Genomic DNA, 27,480 nt, shown 5'->3' with positions numbered 1-27,480 from the left:
TCAGCAGAAGTCATGGCATTGTAGGGCTTCAAAGTCTTATGAGGTGAGAGGCTGGAGTCCACAGTCCAAATACACAGGGCAGACCTGCAAAGCATAAACCAGACAGTTGCATGGGCTCTGGAGAAGCTGCAACAGTAGCTCAGTACCATGGGCCAGTAAAAGACCTCAAAGGTCTGAAATGAGCGCAGTCCAATTTCAAGCTTGGCTAAGCATAGGTTGAGGGATGTTGGGCGATGTGCGATGGAGCTTCTCAGACACAGGGTGAAGAGGATGAGCTGATGCGACAGCTTCTTTGACACATTGCAAGTTTGCAAAGCTTACCCATTATTCTCATCTCATCTACTTCCACGTGGCAGTCTGGTAAAAGGGGTTTCTTACTTCTTTACAAATTATTATTACAATATACTCTTGGAGGCTCTTTTCAACCCTCCACGTCCTCTACTAATGCAAGTTCAGAGCTCGTAGGTCTGTTCAAAGAGCCAAGTCCCTATTACATAAACCCTGTACAAACCCCTACTCTAAGGACAATTTTGCACAAGCCATGTTTGAATCGTAAAAGCCTTTCTAAGCCTCCTAAATCACTTTGTCCCAAGCCTTCCCACATCATATAAGTTTTGCAAGGGCATTTTCAAGCTATTGACCCCTATTCGAAACATTTTTGAATAGCTCCAAGGCACTTTCAAGCTAAAGAAGAAATTCGACAGTCAATTTCATGACTTCAAGGGTGATTTTACATCAATGTATTTACTCGAACTGTGTTCGAGTGAATTGTGTTGGAAAATACACCACTGTAAAGGTAGAGAGCTTCACATTGTGAAAAATACAACAGAGATTGTTGAGCACTCATAATGGCATTGACAAGAGACAGCAAAGCATCACGCTCTTCTGGGGTACGTGAAGAAAACAGAAGAAACGGACCTGACGGAAGCAATGCACCTGGAGTCTTAATGTCTACTGAAAGGTTGGCTCTGAAAGGTGGGCTGAGACAGTTTAAGAAGTATTACCGTCAGCCAAGGGCTGCTTATGCAAGGAGGTGACTCCTTCATTGGTTACTAATTTTCTCTAAGCATTGAGAATGCTTAACAGTTCCATGAGAGCGTGGCTATGAAATGCTTTAGTCTCATGATGCCTTAGACTCACGATGTGGACACTAGGTGGAAACGACGAAGACAAAGCGTAAGAGGTCCACGAGGACACTTGGCCAAGACAGAGACTTTCAAAAAGATAAATCATAAGAGAAGACAGCTTTACAAGGTGGCCAGCTCGTAACTTAGTCCAAGTCCCTCCTTCACCACTCTCAAATCTCCTCTCCCTCTCCCTAGGATTTTTGTAGCCATTTTTGGCATCTTAGCGGTATTACGATGAGGCCACCTAGTTGGCGCATCGTTGATGATGTATTTTCCTTTCGGATGATTTTGTGTCCCATAGGCCATGTATGGCCTTCCGTGGACCTTTAATAAAATTTCTTTCTTTCTTTCTTTCTTTCCTACTTGTCTGCTCCCACAGTTGTGGCTCTCTCCCGTGCTATCCCAACAATGGTGTTCCCCTAGCAATGTTGTTCACCCAGCTCTTTCCATCGGAGATTTTCCATCCAATGTTAGGTGGACTCCTCTCCTAGTGGTAGAGCGGATCAACTTCTCCTCCCATAGGCTGGTTACTCTCTCTATATTGTCCCCTCAGATGCTCATTCTTAACTAGAGATGACCCTTGGGTGTTCAAGCACTTACGTGGCCAAATGGCAGAGTTATGTCTGATTGCCTAGTAGCTTGTGTCTTGTGCTTGCACTTTACTACCACCCTATTGGTAGGCGGCCTTTCGTTGTACCTCACCGCAAGCTAGACATTAGCTTGAGCAGCAGGTGTCTTAGGAGTTTATAAGTGCCTTCTAGTCACACCTATGGACCAACAGACTTCAGCCAAGGAAGATCTCTTGTTTCTTCCGGCTCATGGCACATGGAGGCCTCCCAGTCGGCCCTTGGTTGGAACAGATGCGAGTAAATGACACTTGCCATTCTTGCTCAGCAAGGGATATCCAGACTATCTCGCATTGCCTATGGGGTTGCCCAAGGGATTTGACAGTATTTCCCTAGGAAGGTTGCACGGATAAGCCGGATTCGATGAGTTCTCACTTGGGGCATGATTGCGTGGTTGACGGAAGGGCGGCACGCCTTCTCCGCTGACATGATCTCCCAAACAGACCTAGTGAATGGGGAGTTTGAGTTAGGACATCTATGACTGGACACCATGCTTTGGACAATGTCTTGACTCTTGAGTCCTTACAAGAGGACAGTGTTTGGGAGATAGTTGTTAGTTTGGGAGAAAAGTGAAGATAAAAGAAAGAAAGAAAGAATGTTTATTAAATTCTTTAGAAGACTGCTGGGTCTTCATATTAGCACAGCGATTGTTGGTGATGACGTCAGTGGGGATGTCATAGTAGCTAGTTCCTTCTACTGTGAGAAAAGTCTTCATATTAGCACAGCCAGTGTTGGCTGCTGATGACATTAGGGGGGATGTCATAGTAGCTAGTCCCTGCTAAAGGTGATAGAGTTTATGGTTTTTAATCTTATGAGTGACTATTGTGAGATTGAAACTGCACTATGTGTTGTATTTTTAGAGGATGAGTTTGGGCATGCTCCTGGATTCATCTAGATATATAACACACATGCTGGAACTCCTACGGCCAAACTGTGAAGACTCAAACCAAGATATATTGAAGGTATCACATCTTCTCCTCACTCTCCTTGTGCCTGATTTTGAGGACTTCAGTTGGGACTTTGAGGCAGGCATATGACCTTATATGCCAAGCGGGCATGGAATTGGCCAACCAGTCTCTGAGATTGGCGAACCCTGCGGTAGCTGATCAGGAGATCCATAAATAGAGTTCATAGCTGCCAACACACACCAAACTTAATTGTGACACAGCACACAAGGGGCAGAGTCCATTAGAGTAAGCATTTATGAGCATGTTCTAAGTTGCCATATTAAAGACAATGGGATGAAAATACATATTGACCAAAAGAAAGACATCCATTTGTATCAAGAACATGAGACTTGATGTGAGGGCAGCATTCATAGAGATGGAACCTCGTCATGCGATCTCCTTAAGTTTAGAGATTTAGTCAACTGGAGTGGACTAATTGCACAAATGCAAAACATGGACTTGGTAGGGAAGCGTTGGACTGCTTCAAACAAATGCAATTGGAGGGTGTGCCCCCATATAATGTCGCCTTTGTTTGGGATTTCAAAAATTGTGGTAGTCTAAGATGCATAGATGAGCCAAGAAATAGATACAAGCATAGATCACACCTTGGTCGATGTGCCTGTTCTAGTATAGATGTTGAGGTGATTCCACTTAGGAGAACCACATGTTGGCGCCATGAATTGGGTACCACTTCGGCACATTGAGCATCTTCATAGTTTTGTAAAGGTGATAACTTTTCCTTGGAAGAAGAAGTCTATCTTAAGTATATTTTAGATGAGTCAGAACTTTAAACTTTCCTCAAGTTGTCAGGGATAGAGGGAACCCTTGTTGAAGCTAAGCGGAACACAGTCTTCATTTTGGCGCTTCTGCAGTACTTTATACAACAAAATTGAAGTAGCTTAAATCTCCCCATTGATGTCTTGCTGAATCACAAAAGTCAAGAACGCATGAAATTTGGATTAAGGATTCAGGCTGAACCTAGAAGATAGGAAACTGATTTTCTTATTGGAATCTTAGCTTATCACGTGATAGAGAGATAATTGACAAAGGTGACTATAGATGGATGACTGATGAAATTGGAGTTGAATGATCCATCCCACAAATAACTTGAATGTTTGACACATAGGAGATTGCTTTTTTTATACGACAAGGTGTCATCAGCTTTTAGGAGGATTATCTGAGATTCGAGATCCAGCTCTAGACCTACTAAGTCGTCTCGAAAACGTAAATACATGACTTTTCTGACATCTTTGGAATATTCAAGAATCTTGGATCACACAATATAAGCTGTCAATCTGGGAATTGACCTGTGGATTATGTGAGCTATCCATAAGATCTCCTAACAGCAGCCCAAGTTTCTAACCGTGTTTGTTTGAACCCAAGCTCCTATACCACTTGTAAGGTCTCTGTGTTGGCTATGCGGGGTTGGATTAAGGATCGTTGTTGGAACACTAGTCTCCTCATATTCAATCTCTCTTTTTGTATATAGCCTTTGGAACAAGGCAGTCCTTGAAAGTCTCCATTGTCCAATCTGTATTTTATCATGTAGGTGGATGAAAAACGAATTCCAATTGGCATACTTCGTAATAGATCTCATACTCCACGGCTTTCTGCCTGATGAATTTCCTTGTGCATCTTGATGTGTTTGAGGCTTACTGGGAGCATCCTTTATGGTTTCAATAATGCATAGTTGACCTCAGCATTGGCATGCTTGCTGGCTTTTTTCATCCTTCCCAAAAAAGGTCATGCATTGCTGTATCGATTGGGCTTGTAATACAATCTTGGTAGTCTCTTTCCTCTTCTTGCTGCCCCAACAATGGGCTGCATGGCAAGTGCATCCTGTAAATCAAGGGAAGGGCCATCCTGAATATATGGCTGCAATTCTGAAACATCTAAAGCAAGAACATCTACTGTAACAGTGGCTGTTCACTATGCTCAAATTCAAATCACAATGTATAAAGGAGTGTCGTTATGATGTGGCATGAGAGTGGGCTGCTCTTCTGAAAGACAACATATTGATTGATATTGATGCATCCAACAGTGGGATTGCAGACTACGAAGCCCTTAGTCTCACCATTGTATTATTATTATTGTCGTTATTGTTGTGTGGTTCTCTTGTCATAAAGCTTTGTAAGAGTGAAAACATGTGTCTCTCCATAGTTAGGAATATTCATGAACCATATACATCACTGTGGACAAGCTGCTAAACGTTTTTGTGGCTTGTACTGAGCCATCTTTTGGAAAAGATAGACGGGATGGATTTGCAAGAACACACTGCACATAGATCATCATTGGTATCTTTGGCATTTGTGCAAGAAATCCAAACTCTAAATTGAGATATCCTCCAAATATAGTATGCCAAACTGCACTCTTGGATGAATTCAACACAGCCAAAGCATGCTGAACTGTAGGCTCAGCATAAAGCATGTAAAGCCCGTTATCCTACAAACTCTCTTGAGTTTTTAATTCTGCAATTTCCATCCTGAAATTCAATCAACATACGTGGTCCATATGATGTGGCAGGGAGTTTCTTCCTGAATCTAACAAGAATAATCAAACATTACGTGTGTACAGAGGCTTCCCTTTAGGAAAACAGTTTGGGTTTCCCCCACTCTTGTAAAGCCATGAGAAGCTTCATTTGCACAAGGGTGCTGTCTACCATGAAAAGGATTGATGCTCTTGAACCTCTCCTTTCTATGAGTCATTGTGCCTTGAAGCAAAAATTGTCCTCTTGTCTTTGAATAGAAAAAGATGCATGACAACCACAAGTAGGATGTGTTGTCCTTCTGAAGTAGAAGTAAAAGCATGGAGCAGTAAAGTCTCCAAATTTAGCCACTAACCCTATTGCAAATGAGCAAGCTTTTGCAAGCCATGACAAGGTAGAATTTTAGAAGTACAACCACACAAGAAGTCACAGATTTGTTGTCTCTAGATGAGACAGAATTAAAAAGACAAGAAAAAATCAAAGTTAAAGCACGTTAAGGGCAATCATTACAAGCACTTTGGGCATATCATTGCGGACTATCCAAAATGGATTGCAAATGGGATGAAAAGAAAGAGTCTGGGAGCAGTTATTGTTTTTGTAAAGTACAATAGACATTGGAATCTAGATTACCTTGTGCAACATGACAGAGACTGTGTCTTTGGAGTTCCCTTCACATCTAGGAGGGATCCCCTTGTATATGTTGAAAAAAGGAATCCCTGGAAACAAAAGACAAACATATATATTTATGGTTGGGGGGGGGAATTGGGTTTGTGTGTCTTTGCCCTGGGATAAACAGAAGACATGAAAGCTCTCTTTAAGTACAATGCAATGACCGTTGCTTCGTGACTTCTCCAAGACTTCTCGTACGTGGGATATTTCTTGTACACCACATGGCACTCTCCTCCGCAATCGTCCAAGAGACTAATAATTTTATACCCCTATACAGTTTGCAATGGAACCAAAAGCTTCCTGGGCCCTAGAACTAAGCAAGAAAAGATTATGCAAAGAGGAGGCTCAACTGCAGATATACTTTTTGAAATGAAAGCTTTCCCTGTAAATACAATGCATGACCAGTCCATGGCTGGTCTATAATGAATGCACATGAACACAAGAAGTTTGTCCTTAGTAGTCAACCTTGTACTTGATTTCTTTTTTCCTTTGTGTCGATGTCATTCCAGATGTTGAAAAAAATTGCACTAGTGTGTAGAAGTCTTGTGCTCGGATGATTTTAGGGTTCTTATTTGTCACTGTGAAGGTCATGTCTAACTTTTCTGCTTTCTGCTATGTAGGCTTGTGGTGTCCTTCGTGCTGTGGAGCCTTTGAATGCTTTTTTGGCATCACTTTGCAAGTTTGCACTTGTGTCTCAAACTGATTCAGAAAAAACAAGGTTGTGTGGTTGAATTTGTGGTATGAATCCAGAAGAAGTTGTTTTAGCAACTGTGTCTTGTGGCGATGTATCTTGTATTTGTTGGATGGAAATCTAATTTTATTTTTATTTTGGTATATCTGGGAACAGCACTGGTGGATTGATATCCCCTACTGGGAAACGCATTGATATGGTATTTGAACAAAGAGAGGTTGTGGTCTTGACACCCAAAAACGTGCAGGTGAATAGGAAGCCTTAGTGGACTAAAAAATGTCCTGGTTTGGTCTTCCTTTGATTTGACTATGCTGGTCCTCAAGTCTGCAGAAATTCTTTGAGAAAGATAATTTTATTTATGAGTCTACCATTTATACTATGAGCTTTAAATTGACAGCAATTACATTGACCTGTTGCATCTGCTTCTTCTTTTGGTACTTGTTTGTTTTGCTTGATGTTTTTAAAGGCACTCCGAACAATATTCAACATTGCGCACAGGCTTGACAGTGTCTTGGGGTCATCTTGGACACTGGTGCACAGCTCAACTTATTTTGTGTTCCTTATCTCTAGTGCTCTTTGAAATTTTGATTAAAAACCCCTTTGGAATTAATATAGAACGTTTTCTTTTATTTCTAGAAAATATAGTGGTAAGGAATGTTTGAATCCTTATGGATGTAGAATTTTGACTAGGTGTTGGAGACATTAGCTTCACTTGATCGCATAATTCATTCACCACATGCAACCACTCAGGTATCGCTTTCCGATTGATAGCAGCAGACACATTAAAAGTTCTCCAGGTAGGTACTAGCAAGGAACATACATCTCTGATTGTAAGGGGTTTCCATATGCGTTGTCAGATGAACACAATTTTAACTGCAGTTTGGATATTGGCAAGATTTTATTTGAGAGATGCTCTTCCTTAATCTGCCTGATGGGTTGGTAAATATGCCCTAGTACTACAGCACCTGTAGACTCTGATATCATTTTTATTTGTCTCAATGTTGTAATGGCATGTTGCTCACATGGTATGAATGTTGATTGCAATATATGCATAAAAGAAACTCAAGGCTTTTGTCTCCTACAGGAGGTTTCTGTTGTTGTTCCTCGATTTTCTCGTGAAATGGGTACACAATCAAGTGATTTCAACATTCTATCAACTCTGGACTCTCAGGTACCTTTGAGACAGATATTTGGATTCTGCATTTGTATTTCTAGTGAAATTACCTGTAAAGAGACCAGACATTATTTTCTGATCATATCAGTTAACCTTCATTTTCTTTGTCTGCATGGGTGCAAACAGTTGTTTGAGAGTTCAGCTTACATGAGTGCTTCGGCAGTGTGCTCGCTTTTGTCTGCACTGCGACAAGTTTCCAATGAATCCTTGATGGGGGTTACAAGTGGCCTTGGTCAAACTGTCTCAGGCAATGCTGCTACTGTGGCAAGCACGGTTGGTGGGTCAACACCCCAATCTACGCCTAAAGTCTTTGCTGTAGAGCGAATGGTGGCCACACTAGTGAACAATCTGCACAGTAAGCTCTTATCCCTAGAAACTCTTCTCTGCGGTCCGTTATTTCTATAGGTACTTGGCAGTCAAGTGCATTTAAAAATAGATATTTTGTTTAGTCCATCATGTGATTTTGTCTACCAATGTCAAATTTTAGTTCTTTCTGCAGTGCGATCGATTAAACCTTACTGCTTTCAAGGGAGCAACGTTGATGGAGTCTTGCAACTGCCATTTAGTCTACTAGAAGAATGCCTTTCCTTTGGCATGCAGTATTCCAGAAATTTGTACATTTCTATGTCAGGGCCTATCATGTGGTACTGGAACAACAGTTTCACGTTTGACTGTAATCTCTTTGAAGAACTGTTGGGTAGTTGTATGTATCTCTGTTAAAGATGGACAAATACATACAGCTGTAAAATATCAACTTTCAAGTTTACATATTGTTTGTCAGGTCCTGTCACGGGCATCCCCAACCTGTGGCATGCTGCCTACAGGCTGCAGCAACAGAAAATACTGCCAGACAGCTTTAGAACACAACACATTGTCCAAAAACGCAGAGTTGACTTTCGGGTCAAAAACGTCAAGGAGTTGACTTTTAGTCAACGTGACTTTCGACCAACCTGGGACAGGTTTGGGGCAGCAGTGGTGGCACTGTTGTGCTTGCTTGCAATGGGAGTTAGCTTAGTTGCTTCACCAAGAACCATGAGAAGGGTCAATATGAGTTGTCATAGGAGCTTCAACTTTGTACGGAGTGCTCAAAAGATTACGAAGATAAAGAATGTGGGTGTAATTGCTCAAAGTTGAGGCTCTACTACGATCTTGGTGACTCACATCGCGACATTTTGAGAGTCATCATGTGATTGCTCCTTGTAGCTGCTCTCAGGGCCGACATTGATATATCATTCGGGGCATTCTTGCCATATTCTTCACTTACATACTTCTTCGGATTGGGATGTGCACTCTTATGTGCAGCAGCTACTTGGGGTCATTTACGGGTTCTCTACCCTTGGTACGCATAAAATGAATGAAATATATTTTTATTTTCTATGATTGGGATCAATAAAGGTTCACTAGCTCGAGTAGTCCCTAAAATGAATGTTTGAGGTGCCAACAAAGGTTTTCAGCCTTGGATAGTCCTCTTAAAATGATTTATTGATTTTATATTTGTCATGTGTGGCTCCATGTCCCTCAATAGTCTGTGGAGCCAAGAGGGGGATGTACTGTGGGAGCCATGTATTGGCTTTGATAGGTCTATTTATTAGGCTTGGCATGTGAGTTCCAAGATGTTAGACCTCTGAGTTAGTCATGCATCGTGCATGATGAGCCTCTGAGCCATGCTAGGTGAGCCTCTGAGTCTATACCATGCTTGCCAGCCTCTGAGCCATGCTCACTTGGCTATGAGTTCAAATGGGAGCCATGTCTAGTTCTAGACCGTCATTGCATAGTTCGATGACCATCATTGTTGTGTTCTGTTCTTGGTTCCATTCTAGTATTCACTCATCTTTCCTCCATGGGGGGGTGTTAGGAAATGGAGTCAAGTTGAGCTAGTTTTGGTTTGTTCTAGTGAGTCCTAGTGTGAGATTTAGTCTAGTGTGTCCTATGGATGCCACGTGTCACATTGGGAGTTACCCCATTATGCATTGGTACTCATATGTGTGTGTGTGCTCTATATAAGAGCTGTACTTGTCACTTGTCACATGAATCAAGTATTAAGCCTACAAACTCTATGGTTTGCATGTGAGTACTTTCATTTTGTTCATTGCTCTTGCTATTTCATTTCCATTTCATTATGTCTCTCTTTGAGTATCTTTATCTGTCTCCCTTGGAGCCCCCATTTAATTGTGTCTCATTAATGTTCCACTACTACCCTTAGGTTAACCAAGTTTTGTGGGCATTCCTATCACCCACCTCTAATTCTCTGTTTCCCTAGCTATTTCGATGATTTCTATCTATTTCAAATATTCAGTCCCATATATGGTAATCCCGATGCCATACATGATGTAAAATGCCACTTCAAAATCTCAATACAAAAGTATCATCAATACTTCAAAATCTCAATACAAAAGTATCATCAAAAGTGATAGGCCTCAATTCTCGAACGTAAGAATTTTTTGTCCCTAGGTCCCTACTTCACCAGATTTGCTTCTTATCCGTTGCTCTATAGATTTTCATAATGTAGAGGTGAAATATGTTATTCTTTAGTCCACTCATGCTCATAAGAAAATTATCATTGCTGAAAACTCTGCTTACAATGTATCATGAGGCTTATATCGTATGTGTGTATATACCACCATATTAGGCCTAGGAGTCTTTCATGGACACATTGATGGTATTTAAGAAGCAAACATGCAGGCCCATTATTTATCAATGATAGTGGGCAAGTGAGTGTTTGTGTTATATATTGAATTCATATAAATTTATCTTGATATACTTCCAATTAGTGTAATGGTACCCTAGAAACTACTTCAATCCATTGAAATAGGGTGTTTTTGTGCCTTGTGGATTTGAAATGTCTGCAATTTTGACAGCATCTTAATGCATGGGAAATGGTAACTGGGTTTTCCTAAATCTATGTGAATGAGGGCTGCCCTGACTGGTTAGCAGATTTAATTTATTTGTGGGAAAATTGAGTGGTAAACATATTTATTTGAATTACAGAAATAGTGACTGGGTTGCCCTGAATCTACTTGAAGCTCTTCTGGTTTCATACTTCAAGTATGATGATACAAGGCTGTAAACCAGTAGATCCTAACTTGAATTTCACATTATGGGCGATGGTGCATAATTGTACCACCCAGCCAACCTTTGCGTAGCATGAACATGAGATTCCACGACTTTCCCTTCCTACATGCGTACACCAGAGCCCGCAGCTCCCTAGATGCTTCTACTTGCCACATGCAATCATTTTGAGGCACACCATTTTACCCCTCTCTTGGAGTACATTAAATACACTTGCCTCTTGGCTTTTACTCATATTTGAAACACCTAAGCCCTTAGCCTTAGAACCACCTAGTCTGCACCATTCCGCCCTCATCAAGGACCTTGACATTAATTCCCTTGACCACCTATTTGAAGTGCAATGAAAATATAATATAAAAGTTGGTCCTCTAAAGGAACATGTCCACTGACCCTCCTGAGGTCATGTTATCTCGACTTGAGCATAACATTCCTTCCCTCTTTAGGTATCAGCGTCCTCAATGATAAAATTTGGGAATGCTCTACGCATCTAGTACACGGATTCCAAAGTAGCCTCGAATAGAGGTAGACCATGCCATGCAACCAACACCGTGGTGGGTATTCCAATTGTGTACTTGCATTGTTACTTAGTCTAGGATTCTTGTTGGTTTGCACTTGCATTATCCTCTATCTCCTAAAATAAAACAACACCCTCGATTAGTGAGTCACCTGGGTGCAAAAACTTCTTTAAACGAGAAACATGAAACACTGGGTGCACCTTATAACCCTGTGGTAATTCCAACTTATAGGCCACCTTGCCTATTCTTTTAAGAGTTAACTACGGCCCACAATATCGGGGTGATAACTTAGCACACTCTCTTGCAGTCAAAGACTTGGTGTGTGAAGGAATTCTAAGAAAAACTGTTTCTCCTTCCTTAAATTCTCTAACACACGCTTTAGCTCTATCTATAGTGCAAGTGCTAGCATCTTCCGCATCTGAACCACAAAGTTCGATTTGGATTTTTGTGAGAACTGTGTTTATGGAAAACAAAAGAGAGTCATATTTCTCAAAGTTGGGAAAGAAAAGAAGAGAGAAAGCTAGAGCTTGTGCATACAAATTTATGGGTCTTGTTGATGTATCATGTCTTGATGGTTCTCACTACTTTTATGTTACTTTTATTAATGCTGCAACTAAAAAAACATGGGTTTATTGCATTCAAAGAAAATTTGATGTCTTTGAAACTTTTAAGAAATGGAAATCTTTGGCTAAGAATGAAGCAGGAAAGAAGTTTGAAAACTCTCAGATCCTGGGGTGCCAACTCAATAAAGAGAATCGCTCCTATCGCAATGGCACTTACATCTGTTTCTATGAAAAACTATTTTTGAGAATCAACTATTTTTAACATCGGTCCTGAGATCACAGCTTGTTTATGGTGTTAGAACTTTCATGTTGATTCTCTACCCATATAAAAGTTACTTTATCTGAGGTTAGATCAGTCAATGGTAATACTACCTAGGAATATCCTTTGATATGCCTTCGGCAAAATTGGACAAATCCCAAGAATGATCGCAAGGCGGTCAAACTCTGAGGGATTGGCCAAATCAATATTGCAGCCACTTTCTTTGGATCCATTTCTATCCCCTCAGGAGTAATTATGAATCCTAAATATTCAAGTCTTACCATACACAGTATAGTTTTCTTTTTATTTACATAAAGACTGGCTTTCCTCAAAGTACTGAACACTATTCTTAAGTGTTCATGATGCTCAGCAATACTTTTATTGAATAATGCTTTCTTAAAGTTGACTTTGACAAGGCTTATGACAGACTAGAATGGGATTTTATGATTCAATCTTTACAGCATATGGGTCTGGGTCCTTTTGTGTCAAGTGTCAAACTTCTTCTCACTAATGCTACAGCCAAGGTCAATGTCAATGGATAGATGAGTGACCCCTTTTTTCTGAAGAGATCAATCAAACAAGGGTTTTCTTTAGCTCCTTTTTTGTTTGCTATAGCAACAGATTCCCATTGGTGGCTCCTTAGAAGTCAAATCCAAAAGGAAAGCCTTAAAGGTATTGAACTGATGAATGGTAAACAACTGGTCTGTCAACAGTTTGCTGATGACACCACCTTGACCCCTGGAAATACTGATCAGGATGTTAGTTGTGTGATGGATTGCCTTGAGGTTTTTTGTCAAGTCTCAGGATTCTCTATCAACCACTCCAAAACAGGGTATGACACTCTAAGTGGCAAGGAACAAGGGATTCTCCAACAGCTAGGATGCCTCAAAATACAAAAGCAGACAATTTTCGAACTTTTGGGCATTCCAATGGGATTTGAGGTCACAATGAAGCAGAGATGGGATTGGATACTGGATAGATTTCAGAAGAAGCTGAAAATTTTGACAAGCTTCCAAGAAAACCTGGCTAGAAGAAAATTGGTTCTTAACCACTGCCTTTACCCCCATAGCTATTTTTTATTTTCATGTTGGTCTCCTTCCAAAACAAGTCTTGACAGATTCATCAGGTTGTGCAGATCATTTTTATGGGAAGGGAATAACAAAATATCTAAAGTAAGGTGGGACTACTATATCAAGCCCAAAGAAGAAGGGGGGCTAGGGGTGATAGACATCTCTTCTGCTGCCAAAAAGCTTTCTCCTTCGTGGACTATCAAAGCTTTATTACATCCAGATAATGATTGGGCTCAGCTACTAATGAGAAACATGAGAAACATTAGACCCTGCAGGGCTCCAAATTGGAAGAATTATCTTATTACCTCTACTTTCTTTAACCCTGAACCCTGTAAGACCAACGGAAGTCCTCTTTGGAAGTCTATTTGGGGTGCTTTTAAAGAAACAAAAGCTTTCCTACAATTCTCTGGCAAAGGAGCATTTATGGCCATGGACTCAGTTTGGGTGTCTTCAATATTCAGAAGCTACACATTGACAGATGAATAGTTTACAGTGGCAGCTATCTTATTCAAGAAGGGTATCCAATCTTGGGGTCAGCTGTGGAATAAATAACTTTTCATATGGAAGACATGGCATGAAATCAGAAGGGAATTTTCCCTCACTAGCCAACATCAGGGACTGGTCATGGAGAGATTGGACTTACGGAAGGGAGAGATTAGTTGGAAGGGAGGTTCAGTCCTTTGCCTACACAAAAATTTCAGCTGGGTAGGGTGCTCCTCTTTACTGCCTATACCAACACCTCAATGCCAATGGAAACTACAAGATGATAGATCTAAATGGTATGCCAAGTTCCACACAATTTGGGCTGGGAATGTGCCTGAGAAAATGTCTTGCCTTGCTTGGCTTATTCTTCACAAAGCAGTGTGGTCTAATTCTAGAGGACTCAGAATTGGTAAGGGAGATGGCAAATGTATGATATGCCTAGACTCTGTGGAGGATGTTTTTCACTTGTTTGTTGCTTGCCCTCATGCCAGAAGAGTATGGAAATTTATTCAGATTGAGTGTGGAGAACCTATAAATTGGAAAGCTGTCTTACTAGGGGATGCATGCAAAGAAAGGCATGAGCCTTGGTTCCAAATAAGGGCCCATGCTCTTTGGTTCATATGGGTCTTTAGAAATAATTTTCAATTTAATCATAAAGATTTATGTACTGATGCTCTATTTGCTTAATGGTGGGACAGGAAAAGAGAAGACTCGACTTCTTCATTGGTGCCTACAACCTTGAACATCAGAGGTTAAATGCAGACATTTCCAGACATAAACATCATTGTTCTATCTCAGATGAACATTCCAAGCTGCCCAATTTCTTGCAGAGGAAAGCATCAACAGTTGGTTCTCCCATTCAAATACCCTCTTCTCCTCCAGGACCCTCCTCACAATCTTTTGATGGCCCCCTTCAAGCTCCTTCTGATTTGGCTAGCTCCTCAGCCAAGGTTTAGTTTCTTTAGCATACTCACATCCTTCCCAGATATTAATAATGGCTTCAAGAAGGTGACGTCCTTTGATAAATCCCTTTTGCTCTGAGAGAATCCACTCTTTCATTTTACCTTGTATCCTAAGAGCTAAAGCTTTTGCAAAAATCTTCTAACTGCAGTTTAACATTGTTAAGGGTCTCCAGTTCTTAAGCTCATCTTTGGGGCCCTCTTTAGGGATCAATTTGATAATGCCCCATTAATGTGAAGGGGGAGAGCACCTTTCATTAATAATAGATAAGGGCCAACTAGTTCCCAGAAAGACTTATAGAACTCAATAGGTAACCCATCTTCACGAGGTGTCTTACCATCTGCCATGACTGACACAGCTTCCTTCAACTCTTTCAAAGTGAAAGGTCTCTCCAAGTAGGGTAGATCAAAACATTTGACAGCCTTCTCTCTTAAGATTTGACATAACTGTCTAGCTCTCTGAGTATCCTCATTAAGGGGAATGGTACTACACAGTAATTTTTGAAAATGTTGCTAGATGAATTCAATATTTTCCTCAGTATTTGTAGAGTGGTGTTCTTTTAAGAAGGGGGGTCTCCTCCTGCAATGTCTTTCTTCTTATTATTCTAAATGTTTCTTTGGTGGGTCTATCAATCTTGCCTACCTACCAGTCCTTGAAGTATATTTTAGAATCATTTAATCTAATTTGTTCTTGTTTCTTGAGATCTTTTTTAGCACTTACCAATTCTGCTTGGGCCTCACATCTCCAGTTCTGGCTTTTTGTTCTAAGGGACTGATGCTATTCTGAATTCTATCCTTTCTTTGAGCCCTAATCTAAGCTCTTTTCTTTCTAGCTATTCTTAAAATGATTTGAGTATCATTGAGAGCATATGCCCAAGCTTCTGAAGCTGAAGTGTGCTTAGAGAAAGCATTATGCCATGCCTTGCTAATTAGAGTTTGCACACTCTTTAACAGGAAGAGTTTAGGGTCAGCTTTGAACCGGGAAGAGTTTCTCTCACCTTAACAAAAATCACATCTAAGTGAGATAAGCTTATGATCTGATAAACTTAAAGAAGAGAAAGTTTCTATACTCAAAGAAAGGTGACTGTTCAGTAAACCCTGAGAGACATAGAACGTGTCCAATCTAGCCTCCCTTCTTTTGTTCCCAACCTTTTTTTTTTTTTTGCAAAAGGATACTTCTATTAAGTATTAAAAAAAAACCGTTAGAGCAAGCTCCATACGGGATACATCATGCAAAAAAATGCACGAAAAGCTCAAGAGCCAAAAAGAAAGGATTGAGGCTGATAGTGCCATCTCAATCCGATAGAAACCTCCGAGAAAAAGGGAGAACCCCTCCAAACTCGAAGAAATATAGTCCTTCTAGAAGAGGCTGCCCGTGAAGGGCCCTGCATGCTAGCCCATATAGCTATCAAAGTGTGAACCGTGTCAGTCCAAATACCCGTGAACACCTGTGATGGGTGTATCTGGGTGCCATCCAAGGCCTCAGTGCATCTGACTCTCCAAATGTGCCAAGAGGAAATGCTAGCCAAAATCTCCCAAGAGGTGTCCACTGAAGCATGAGAAGCTGTGAAGGGAGTAAGTGGTACATCCTGAAGAGAGCAGGGCTCTATCTCCTGCCGACGGACCGAGAGTGCCCAAGAAGAAGGCTCACCCTCATAAAACACCTGGGGCCCGGTAAGGGATAACCATGCGACCGAGCCCCAAGTCATGAAGAAAGGGGAAGTATGAAAGATGCTGAGTATTCGAGCAACCCCTTTCCAAATAGTCCTTGCCTGACTGTAGCCCCAAAGGCAATGTCGCACTGACTCCTTTGCAGCATGACATCGAGGACAAGTGGGATCAGCCCCAAATCGTGATCTCCACAGGTTCACTGCAATCCCTCCATGTATAGAAAGCCAAAAGAAAAGAGTGATCTTTCTATTTCTGAGGGATTTCCAGAGCCTCCTCCAAAAATTGAAGCTTTCCCAATGGGGGGCTCTGGAGGGAATCCAACCCCTATTGCTCAACTGAAATCTCCTGGCATTACCAACGGTGAAACGAAAGAAGGGAATCCCCCTCTCTCGGTGCCCATGATCTATCCACTCCCACTCTCCTGGGTCCCACTGCAAGCACCTGATAGGTGCACCTCCATATAACCACAATCTCCAGGATCCCAAGGCCAAGAGCAGAGGGTCGGGGTCTAAGTACCACTGCAAGCCCGCTCCATGGTCCACAAAACCAGCAATCCTGACAAGCTGAAAGGCAACCTCAAGAAGAATGCCATCCTTGGATGTAGAGAGTAAACCTCCATCCCCAACGTCGAAGACCAGTGTGTCTTCCCTGAGACCTCAGAGAGCGATCACCTGTAAAGGAACTGATGTCCTCGAAAAAGCCCCCATCCAAGTGGTGGAAGTAATAGGCAACTCAACTGTCCATTCCACCGGGATGGCTGCACCTATCTGCTGAATCGTGCGTGCTACCCCTCTGAGGTGACTCACGGACTGCAGTTTCTAATCCTCAGGTAGCCTAATAAAAGCTTTCCAAGTGCCTACTGTGTAGGCGAGGCCTCTCTCCCATTTAGACCACTGCATGTAATGGGAAGTGCCCAGTGGTCTGGCATGCTCGTCAAGAATACTATCATTCCAAATGTTCGGCTGCCTATCAATCTCTTCGACGGTAGAAGGTGGAATCCTTCGAAGAGTGTTCCTGAAGCTCCCCCAAGCTTTGAGGATGGCAGTCATGAGAGGAGAGGTAGGAGATCTGAGAGGAGCGGAAGTGAAAATCTAGCGAGGGCTGTCCACCCAATCATCTCCCAAGGTTGGTGTGCAAGCCTGAATGCGTCCAAAAAAGAAATCCTTCCAAGGTTCTTGCCTAGGCATGAGTCCCCTCACCACCACCTTACAAAGCAATGCCCTGCACTGCAAGTCGGGGTCAATGACATTAAGGCCCCCTTCACATGTAGGGAGAATAATGGTCTCCCAGGCCACCCTTGCTGCAACATCTGTTGTGCCATCAAGTCCACTCCATAAAAAATTCCTGACTGGTCTGATGAGCTGAGTGATGCAATCCCTAGACCGGCACCAGCAAGAACACACAAACCAGGAGGTGGCCAAGAGAACCTGGTTCACTACCACAACTCTAGATGCAAGGTCGAGTTTGGCAGAGCTCTAGAAAAGGAGCTTTTTCCTTATGCTTTCTAGTACTGGGGCAAACTGCTGTGCTGGAGAGATGTCCAATCCTACCTGGCATCCCAGATACCTGATAGGAACATTCTCTGAATCCAGGAAATGCCAATGTCAACTCCCCAGCCTAGAGTGTCCTCATCACTGATCCAAAAGCCAAAGGATTTATGCCAGTTAATGTGTGCCCCTGCAGCTGAGCAAAAAATATCCAAGGCTGTCCGGAAAGAAGCAAGTGACTGCGAAGAGGCCTCAATAAAAATAGCAGTGTCATCAGCCAACTCACAGTGAAGAAGCTCCTGCTTCTGTCTCAAAAGCAAGCTGTTTCCCCTTTACCCTCCTCATGTGAAGTGTAGTACCAAGTTCTTCTATTTATCACTTTTAGTCTATTTTCTAGAGTATCCCTACAAGCTTTGATCTCTTGCAATGCTAGAAAGAGAGGTGATAAAGAGTTAGCTCTCAACCAACAAGCTAGCTCCTCACTCTTGCCAGGGTCCATCAACCCTCTAACATTTAGAGTCAAGAAAGTAAATACTTTATCTAACATTCTTTTTCTGTCCCTTTTTAGCCCTGGGGTTGGGGCTGTTCACTTGGACTGTAGCAGCCTTAGATTGCCTGTCCTCTTGATTTGCTGAAGTGACTAGAGTACCCTTCCCTTGATCTTCCTCTGATTCTTCCTCACTCTCTTCTACCTCTTCCATGGCATCCTCTCTATTAACATCCGCTTCAAACTCTTTTGACCACCCAGCCTCTATCACCATGTTATCTTCTTGACTGATTCTGTGACTATTCTCTAAGCTCTCCTCTTGATCCCTCAGAGCTTCAAAGGAATGGTAATTGCTTCATCTAGAGTGTTTGTGTACTTAGCCTGAACTTCCATCTTGATCCGATCATTCAGTCCAAAAATAAAATGTTTTACTTGTACCGACTGAGGTAGATTTTCCTTTCATTACACTTTCTCTGAATTTATTAATGTATCTCTGACGAAGGTTTCTATACTGATCCCAAGCTCGGGACGCTTCGTTAGGAGGCAGGAAGGGTTTTTAAAATTTTTCTTGAATCCCTCCCAAGTAGTGGATGCCACTCCATCCCTCTGTTGTTTTATCCACTATCTATCCGCTGCCTCATTAAACATGTGGGTGGCCTCGCATATTTTCTTCATGTCATTCATTTCACAAATGACAAAAGCCTCATCCCATTTGTGCAGCCAAGTTTTCATGATATCGGAACTACGGTCAGACATTCGACTAGATTACTTTTCTGGCCTAAAATTGGCAATATTGGGTACCTTAGCCCTTCTAGGCTCGACCGTGTGAACACTGGTTTCAGGCTCCATTGGAGCTTTACCTTTTTCTTTTGGAGATGGTCTTGTAGACATACTGTGAACCATTTTCCTAAGCTCGGATTGTCCTACATTTGGTTGTAGTTGCTGAGTCAGAATCTGTTGCAAGGCATCCTGTAATAATGCAATTCTACCAGACAATGTATGGGCCGTTGGGCGCGACACTTGCAGGTTGGCCAGACTCCCGATTCTAGGGGATCCACCCTAGAAGCTTCTTCTTGCACTTCCATTGCTATTGCTATCCATAAAGTAGGCTTAAAAAAAAAAAACTCCACTTAAAATGGTATTTACAATTAGAAGTCCCAACCTCCAAATGCTCAAAGCAACAACTGTACAGGCATAACCCAAAAAAAAGCTGGGTTTAAAAAAGGCTATCCATAAAGTAGGGTTTTAAAAAAAAAAACACCGCTTAAAATTTTTTTTACAATTGGAAATCCCAACCTCCAAATGCTCAAAGCAACAACTGTACAGGCATAACCCAAAGGATTCACAACCAAAGCTAATATTCTTTGCCCTATACTAGGGAAGTTCTTGCAACCTTAAGCAACGGGAAATAACCAAACCTACAATTCAAATGCACAATAAAATTTCAGAACTCAAACGACTCAAATGCGTAAAGAAATAGAAAGCTCCCTGGTCCAAACTTTTGTGTTCAGCTACCTAATCGTCTCAATTCGACACCAAGCCACTTCGAGATATCCAAATCCACTCAAAAGCGCCTCCAAACTGATTTTCCTTTAAGTTCCATCCAGTTGCGTCAATGTATGGACGAAACAAACGGGATTCCGTCAATGATTGACGGAACTTCCCAAATCAATATTTTGTTTTTCTCTTGGGTAAATTTGTCTTCCCAGCTACCTGTGTGAAGATGTGATAGTACTTTCTCAAGCGAGTATTCAAGAGATGTACTCAGAGACGGAGATCTAAACTAAACTGCCATGACTCGTTGCAGCGACAACAATCTCAGAAGGAACCTAATAAGCATAACTCGCTTCAAGAGAAGATAAGAACGGCCATAACTAATCCCGTGACGACGTGTAGCACCGTCTTCCAATCATTAATAGCTCGTTCAATTTTTGTCACAAGGCCACACGACAACTTCTTGTTCGATTTTGACTCCAATCTCGTACGACTCTATGTGCCTTTCTCCCGTACGACTCTATGTGCCTTCTCACTCTAGTCGCAACGCAATTTTGGAAGCATGACCCCTACTGCAGCAAAACTTTGTCGACTGTAGCAAAACTCAATCAACTGTAGATCGTTTACCAGCTTGCATAACTTGTGGCAAAGTTATTCATTTTTCTTCTCACGTAAGACCAATCCACAACAGCGTAAGGCAAGCCCAACCCAACACAACTCCCTCGAACACCTGCTCTGATACCAAATGATACAAGTAGAAGCTGTAAACCAGTAGATCATAACTCAAATTTCACATCACGGGCGATGGTGCATAGTTGTACCACCCAGCCAACCTGTGCATAGCATGAACGTTAGATTCCACGACTTTCTCTTCCTACATGCGTACACCAGAGCCCACAGCTCCCTAGATGGTTCTACTTGCCACATGCAATCGTTTTGAGGCCCATTCTTGGCACACCATTTTACCCCTCTCTTGGAGTACATTAAATACACTTGCCCCTTGGCTTTTACTCATATTTGGCACACCTAAGCCCTTAGCCTTAGAACCACCTAGTCTGCACCATTCCGCCCTCATCAAGGACCTTGATATTAATTCCTTTGACCACCTCTTTGAAGCACAAGAAATATAATATAGTTGGTCCTCTAAAGGAAAATGTCCACTGACCCTTCCAAGGTCATGTTATCTCGACTTGAGCATAACATGTGAAACGGCCAAGAGCCGTCTTTAAGAGTTTAAAACTTGAACAAATTTGCATTTGAAAAAAATGGGTGAAAGGTATCCCATGACGCTTTGCTTCAAAAATCATGCATAACAGAATCGTTAGTCACATAGATTAGAAAATAAAGATATAGACAGGGAAGTGACAAGCAAGTGGTTGACACTTTCCACAGCAAAGTACATTCTTCAAGTTATTCAACAGAATTCACTGTTATAAGGTGTTTGAGAAGACATCATCTTGGAAGGAAGATAGCTTACATATTGTTATGTGTCACATGTGTTATACAAAAGTATGGGTTCCCCAATGTCACAAGCTGTAATCATATGCAATGGCTGTCTAGGTTTGGTGTATATTACACAAATAGATGCAACTCTTTTCTTTTGATTGAAGTTTTCATATTTTCATTGAAGGAGCGGAGTTGCTGTGGGATCAGATTGTTGCTCATCTCTTGGAGGTACAGTTTCTGCCTCAAAATGTGGATTTATTGTCAAGGATTATGCCGAATCATGATGCTTGATTTTCAGTCTGTTCTTTGTCCATTGCATCTTTTCCTGTCATGCAATCTAACCATACATGGCTGAAGTGTATCAGCTAGCAGAGCATGAGAGTCCGCAAGTTCGCAGTGTCGCACTTGAGGCTTTAGATCGATCGATTTGTGCAGTTCTCGGGTGTGATCGCATCAGTAGCGATGCTGCTATCATCAGAGAATCTGGTGATACAGCTCAGGAAAAGGAAAGTTTGGCAAGTCAATCCCATGATGCTCTAGGGGATGGGCAAGGTCAGATGGCAAGTGTCAGTAGTGCTGAAAAACCAACTTTCAGGTCAGATGCCTTTGAGTGCAAAGTGATTTTGCCATTGAGAACATTGTACAGCTTTGGTCAAAGTATCGAAGTCCGGGCTGGTGCTCTAAGAATTTTGGTGCATGTTCTTGAGGTCAGTATCCTTGCATTATCCAGAATACCGCTTGGCTTGCTTCACAGAAATTTAGCTCTAGCGTCTCAGATCTCATCTATTTACTGACTCCAAGGCTTGCTTCACTTTCCAAATCTAGAGACATGGGGAAAAGCTGTATCATAGCTGGCCCGACATCTTGGAGTTACTAAGGTAAACTCTTGTTTACTCACACCATATCTTGCAAATAAATGCTTGTGGCTTGAAATAAAGTGTTCACTTTGACTCTCTCTACAACAGTTGTGGTTCTGGTGATGCATTAAGCTGTACTAGTTTCTTTCTTATGGTTGATTTAACCTCATCCTTGTAGGGTCCATGTAAGCAAGCTTATTTTGCTTATTAAACGTATAATTGCATTCTCTTGGACAGATCAGTCGCTAATACCTCTGAAAAAGATTTTGTTCCTTTAGGATTTCAGGTCAGGAAGGCATTTGCCTTTTTGTGGTATATCTGCTTTCTATAATATGTTCTGCCACTTATGCTACAAGATGAACCTTTCAAGAATTCTCATTTCCTTATATTTGTGCTTGCTAAACTTGTATGTTTGTTTCATCTGTTACAGAGTGTCTGTGTTATCATGAATGATGGACTTATGTCCATACCAACGCATGCTCTTGACACGTGAGATTTTCAATTTGTTAATGGTACGAAATGCTTTTTTTCCTGCCACTTTTTCCATACGTTGACTTTCTTTTGCGTTAAAACCAGGTGCATTGAAGTCTCTGGAGCATATGGTGCACAAAGAACAGAAGTAAACATCAGTCTAACTGCAATAGGACTTTTATGGACTACCTCAGATTTCTTTGCAAGAGGTGTCACCTATGAAGGCAGTGACAATACAGGATCCAGTAAGGAAGTTCTTCACCTTCTCTCTCTCTCTCTCTCTTCTGCGCAAGGATGACACACACGAATTGAGAAATGGTCCAAATTTTTTGAGGAGGATAATGCATTCTACTTCTACTTCTCTCTCTCTCTCTCTCTCTCTCTCTCTCTCTCTCTCCTTTTCTATTATTTTTCCATAGAGATGTATTAGGCATGTCCAGTCCCCCTGCATTGGGTGTACGAGCTTGATATATTTCAGTGTACTTGGTCTTATATGCATTGCCCTATCAGCTAGATTGTCTAAGCATATTTTTGCTTACATGCTCGTTGGGGAGAGACTAAAATGAAATCCTATAGTCTTCATAAGAAGTTGTAGCTTGAATGAAGAGAGTAGCCTTCTCCTTTAGTGCTAGCCTTTGTCACAGCTGAGTCTGCCCTTGACCTCCAGAGTGCCGACGGAAATTCAGTACGAAACCTTTGTATAAACGGAAGCTGAAGTATGTGTGGGTGTGTGGATTTGTATGTGTGAGAGCATGTGTTTATACTATGGTCTACACCCGCTGTTGGGCACTGATGACATCAGTGGGGATGCCATAGTAGCTAGTCCTTGCTATGCGTGATGGAGTTTATGGTTTTCAACCTTATGAGTGACTATCATGAGATTGAAACTGCACCATGTGTTGTATTTTTAGAGTGTTCTTGGATTCATCTAAATATATACTTGGCCTCATATGCCATTTTGGTCTCATATATTTCATTGTACTTGGTCTCACATGCCATTCTGGCCTTATGCAGACATAATAGACTTGTGTGTATGAGAGAGAAAGAAAAGAAAAAGAAAGTCATATTAACATCCACGGGAGGCCTCATGGGCCTATGGGACAAAGTGCAGAAGATCAAAGTGACTTACGTTATCTGGGTAAACCAGAGAATTGAAGAATGCACACGGCATCTCAACTCGAGGTTATTATAGCATGCATCTAAATTCTAGTCCTATCATAAAACCGTCAATATATCAGCTTAAGACTGAGGGTCTTTGTGTTTAGATTTGAAATCTCTAATCATGCCAATCCATGTCGGTAGACAGCCCATTTTCCAGCTTTGCGTGCATCTTTCAATTTGGTAAGTTCGATATCCCTTTGTTTGAGCTGAGTTGGAGTAAGCTCCTCAGATGTTCGTACCAGTGTACTATGCAGCTTGTTTGTGCATCCATCTCAGCAATGACTCTAGTAGTCTTCATATGAAATTCATAAGGCATAATCGCCTCTAGGCCGTAAAGCAATTGAAATGGTGAATATCCAGTGCTGGCCTTATATGCGGTCCTGTAAGCAAAAAGAGATGCGGGGAGCAAAATATCCTAATCCTTCAGAAAATTAAGACACAACCGTGGCAGAGAATCTTTACTCTTCCTGCCCTCTCATTGAAATAAACTTGCAGCTGTTTTCCCTTCTTATTGATACAGCTAATGTCATTTGCATCCCATTCAACTTGTGCTATCTCCTTCTTGAGGCATGCGATTCTTTCCTCTTCATTGTATTCTGCACTATCTTCAAAGCAGCCCCCCAATGCGTAATATTTTCTTTTTATACTCTCGGGCTTCTTGCTCTTTGACTTGTGTATACAGGTTGACCTTATTGACTTTGTTGTTGGCCATGATAGCCAACTCCTTCTTGGCTGAGCTAATTTTGGCAGAGATCAGCTCTGTGACTGTGGAAACAAGCGGTGGTGCTGGTGGAGATTATTACACTTGTGTATTACTTCTGCAATAATTTCTTCCTTATCATTATTTTCCATGTCCTTCACCTTTCTTGTAAGAGCTGCAAGCTGAAACCGGGGTTCTCTGACTTCTTGCTTTAAGAAATATATTTTCTCTTGCGGGTTTGAGCCAACTCTACTCTTGTAGTGCAATATAAAAGGGCTGGGTGTTGCTGCAATATCAAAGTAGGAGGGCTTGCAGACACAAGTGGTGGTAAAGGTCTTTGTCTTCAGGAACTCCATGATGGCCTGTGTAAAATTGAGGTCCCTTTGCTGACTCTAACACCCCAAGGTGAGCCAAGGCCTCGGTTGTGTCTGACCTACGAGCTCTTCGCTGTGACACTTGGCCTGAACGAGCTTGACGGAAACCCGCTTGACAGAGTTCTTCTGCTACTGCTGTTGGTGACGTGATGATCGGACGGAAGGGATGAAAGAGGCGGTTACTGCTGCTATTAACGACAAGAGAGGCTGATGGGAGAGGCAGATGAAAGAAAGACAGAAAGAAAGAAAGTTTATTAAAGTCTTTGGAAGACCGATGGGTCTATGAGACTGTGAAAAATTGGTACAAACGAGCATCCACACCAATGCAAAATGCAAAAATGGTGAGGCCCAAGCTTCTCATGTTCCCTTGTTCCTTGTACCTTGCCGTCCGGATGACAGCCAAGGGTCCGTCATCATCATCATGAGGACATCACGGTGGATGAGGCAGTGGGGGCATGAAATCAGCGATAGAGTGATGTTGGTGACTCACAAGTGCAGCCGTGGCACGTCTCTTGGTCATAGCTTTACATCTAACCAGGGCTACCTTGACCCCTGTCGGTCGGGCTCTGCCGACTCTAAACAGGGAGGGATGTCGCCAAGTGTGATTTGTGTGTCAACCCTTTGTTTGAGCTGTCGGGTCACTGGCTTCGGGTCACGGTCATGTCGAGGCCTCGTCTCGTGGGGGTCCATGTGATCTGATTGGAAAAACTCCGTGATAGAGCTCTGAGAGAGATCAGCCAAGGAAAAAGCCTGCTTCTGTCTCCATGCTTGAAGTATCCTATCCATGGTTGACATGTACGATCACGTTCGATGCGTGCCGTTCGATATTAGTGCAGTACTAAACGAACTAAAAAATCTTAGGTGTACGTTCGATACAAAAAAAAAGACAGGGATATTTAGCGTTTTAGAGTAAGTTGAAACACAACCCCTATGGTGCTCTCAACCCAATCTGATAGCCCCCCAGGAATGCGGTGTCGCCCTCTAATGGACTCGTACAGACTCATCACTCCCCAGATCATGACCTCTGGGAGATGTAGCTCTTGTAGTTGCCTGATCAGGCGAGAGCGAGGGACTTTGTCAAAAGCCTTCCAAAAGTCCACAAAGCAAGTGTAGACCTTCTGCGTCTCGACTTCGCTTCCTTGATGATGGCTTTCAAGGTAAAAATATGGTCCAGTGTGAAGTGTTGTCTCCGGAAGCTTGCCTGCCCAAGAGCCCGCTGTCCATGATCCTCTGTATAACTAGTGATTGCCCTCTCCAGTTATAAACTACTCGGTGCTTTCTATCAATTCAGACAACGGATTTTGCAAAGGCGTTTGAATGAAATGATTGCGAGTTGCCAAACACATATACTTGAACTTAAGAGATTGCAATTAAGCTGGAATTAGGACTTATACAGCTTAAACACAAGGTGACATCATTGGAAATTGCAATATGATTGAGGGGCCAAGACGGCCCCCCCCCCCCTTATCCAGGCTCACTTTATTCTTGAAAATGGAGATACAAGACCAAGGTGCAATGCACCTTCCAAACTAATGAACTCAGTGAAAGCCTAGGACCTAGATACAAGACTCAAGAGCATATGTACAAGGTAGACAATAAAAAGGAGGACTCCAAGCTCAGGTTTCAACTCTTGGCTTGCCCAATCCACAAGGAAGAAGCTTGCAACAATCACCACTTACATCCAACATTAGAGGCAAGCACTAGTTTCTAGAAAGATAGTAGAAACAACACGAAATAGTGCTGTAAATGAGATAAACTTGACAATACAGACTCCCTTCGTGACTTGACCCTTTTGTAGATGAAGTCCTTGATGCCTCTGAAGCTACCTTGGGTGAGGAGAGTGTGGAAATGGGGCTGGAATGAGAACAGCTTAGAAAAACAGCCTATAGGCTAGAGAGAGAGCGCTTTTATGGAGTGATAGCTGTAGAGAGAGAGTGCCAATGTTGATCCCAAGGGAGGGGATGTACGAGAGGAGCTGCTGCTGTTCCAGAGGTGCACAGAAAGGCAGATTTCTGCAAGGGGAATGGGCTGGAACAGTAGAAAGAGAAATTCTGCAGTAGAGAGAGAGACTGCAGCAGGAGAGAGAAAGGGGCTGTGGCTGCTCCAGGCTAGGAGAAGGAGAGAGGATGCTGCTGCTGTTCCAGAAGAGCTGAGAGGGGGCAGATTTTTGGAGAGGAGGGGCTGGAACTGTAGAGAGAGAATCTGCTGTTGTAGAGAGAGAAAGTGCTGCTGAGGTGAGAGAATGGCCTGTGGAGAAGCTGGCTGCACCCAAGGAGCTGGAGAGGTTCTGCTGCATCATCCAAAAGGAGGGAGAAGAAAAGTGACGAATTTTTCATGTAGGGAATGAAGGGGAGAGGCCGCCTTTTATAGGCTCAGCGCCCCCCCCCCCCCAGGCTTAGAGTGGAAGGTGGACACTTGTCCCAGATTTTTGGTGGGCTGCAGTCCCAAAGAGGACAGCCCACAACCTGCCCCAAATCTACTTGATTTGGGGCCAGACACTTGGCCTACATGCCCTGCCACTTGCCATGCATGCTGCCACATGTGTGGGACAGGTGGACTGACCTGCGAGCTCAGATTCCATGTGGCAGTCTGCCACGTGTCACTCCCAAAAACCCTAAAATTTCAAAGTTGTCAGAATTTAATTTTGATTGCACCCACGGGTTCCTAACAGCTTGGACTGTCTATTGACGTACTC

General features: G+C 42.3%; 1 protein-coding gene across 1 annotated transcript in view; it reads left to right on the top strand.

The window, feature by feature from the left end:
* The window catches only part of LOC147886702 (ARM repeat superfamily protein), a 296,797-nt gene that overhangs the window by 138,647 nt on the left and 130,670 nt on the right, over positions 1-27,480 (top strand). Inside the window, exons 18-29 of the mRNA XM_087395638.1 lie at positions 6,475-6,572; positions 6,702-6,792; positions 7,012-7,077; positions 7,236-7,295; positions 7,630-7,716; positions 7,846-8,074; positions 21,407-21,450; positions 21,588-21,929; positions 22,048-22,100; positions 22,317-22,365; positions 22,510-22,568; positions 22,656-22,795. Coding sequence (XP_087251764.1) covers positions 6,475-6,572; positions 6,702-6,792; positions 7,012-7,077; positions 7,236-7,295; positions 7,630-7,716; positions 7,846-8,074; positions 21,407-21,450; positions 21,588-21,929; positions 22,048-22,100; positions 22,317-22,365; positions 22,510-22,568; positions 22,656-22,795 — 1,318 coding nt within the window. The remainder of the gene's footprint in view (positions 1-6,474; positions 6,573-6,701; positions 6,793-7,011; positions 7,078-7,235; positions 7,296-7,629; positions 7,717-7,845; positions 8,075-21,406; positions 21,451-21,587; positions 21,930-22,047; positions 22,101-22,316; positions 22,366-22,509; positions 22,569-22,655; positions 22,796-27,480) is intronic.

This window comes from Dipteris shenzhenensis, chromosome 24 (genome assembly GCF_047967505.1).
Source record: "Dipteris shenzhenensis isolate YYH24624 ecotype China chromosome 24, Dip_SZ_1.0, whole genome shotgun sequence".
In the NCBI taxonomy this organism is placed as follows: Eukaryota; Viridiplantae; Streptophyta; class Polypodiopsida; order Gleicheniales; family Dipteridaceae; genus Dipteris; species Dipteris shenzhenensis.
This window is presented reverse-complemented; position numbering and strand designations above follow the sequence as displayed.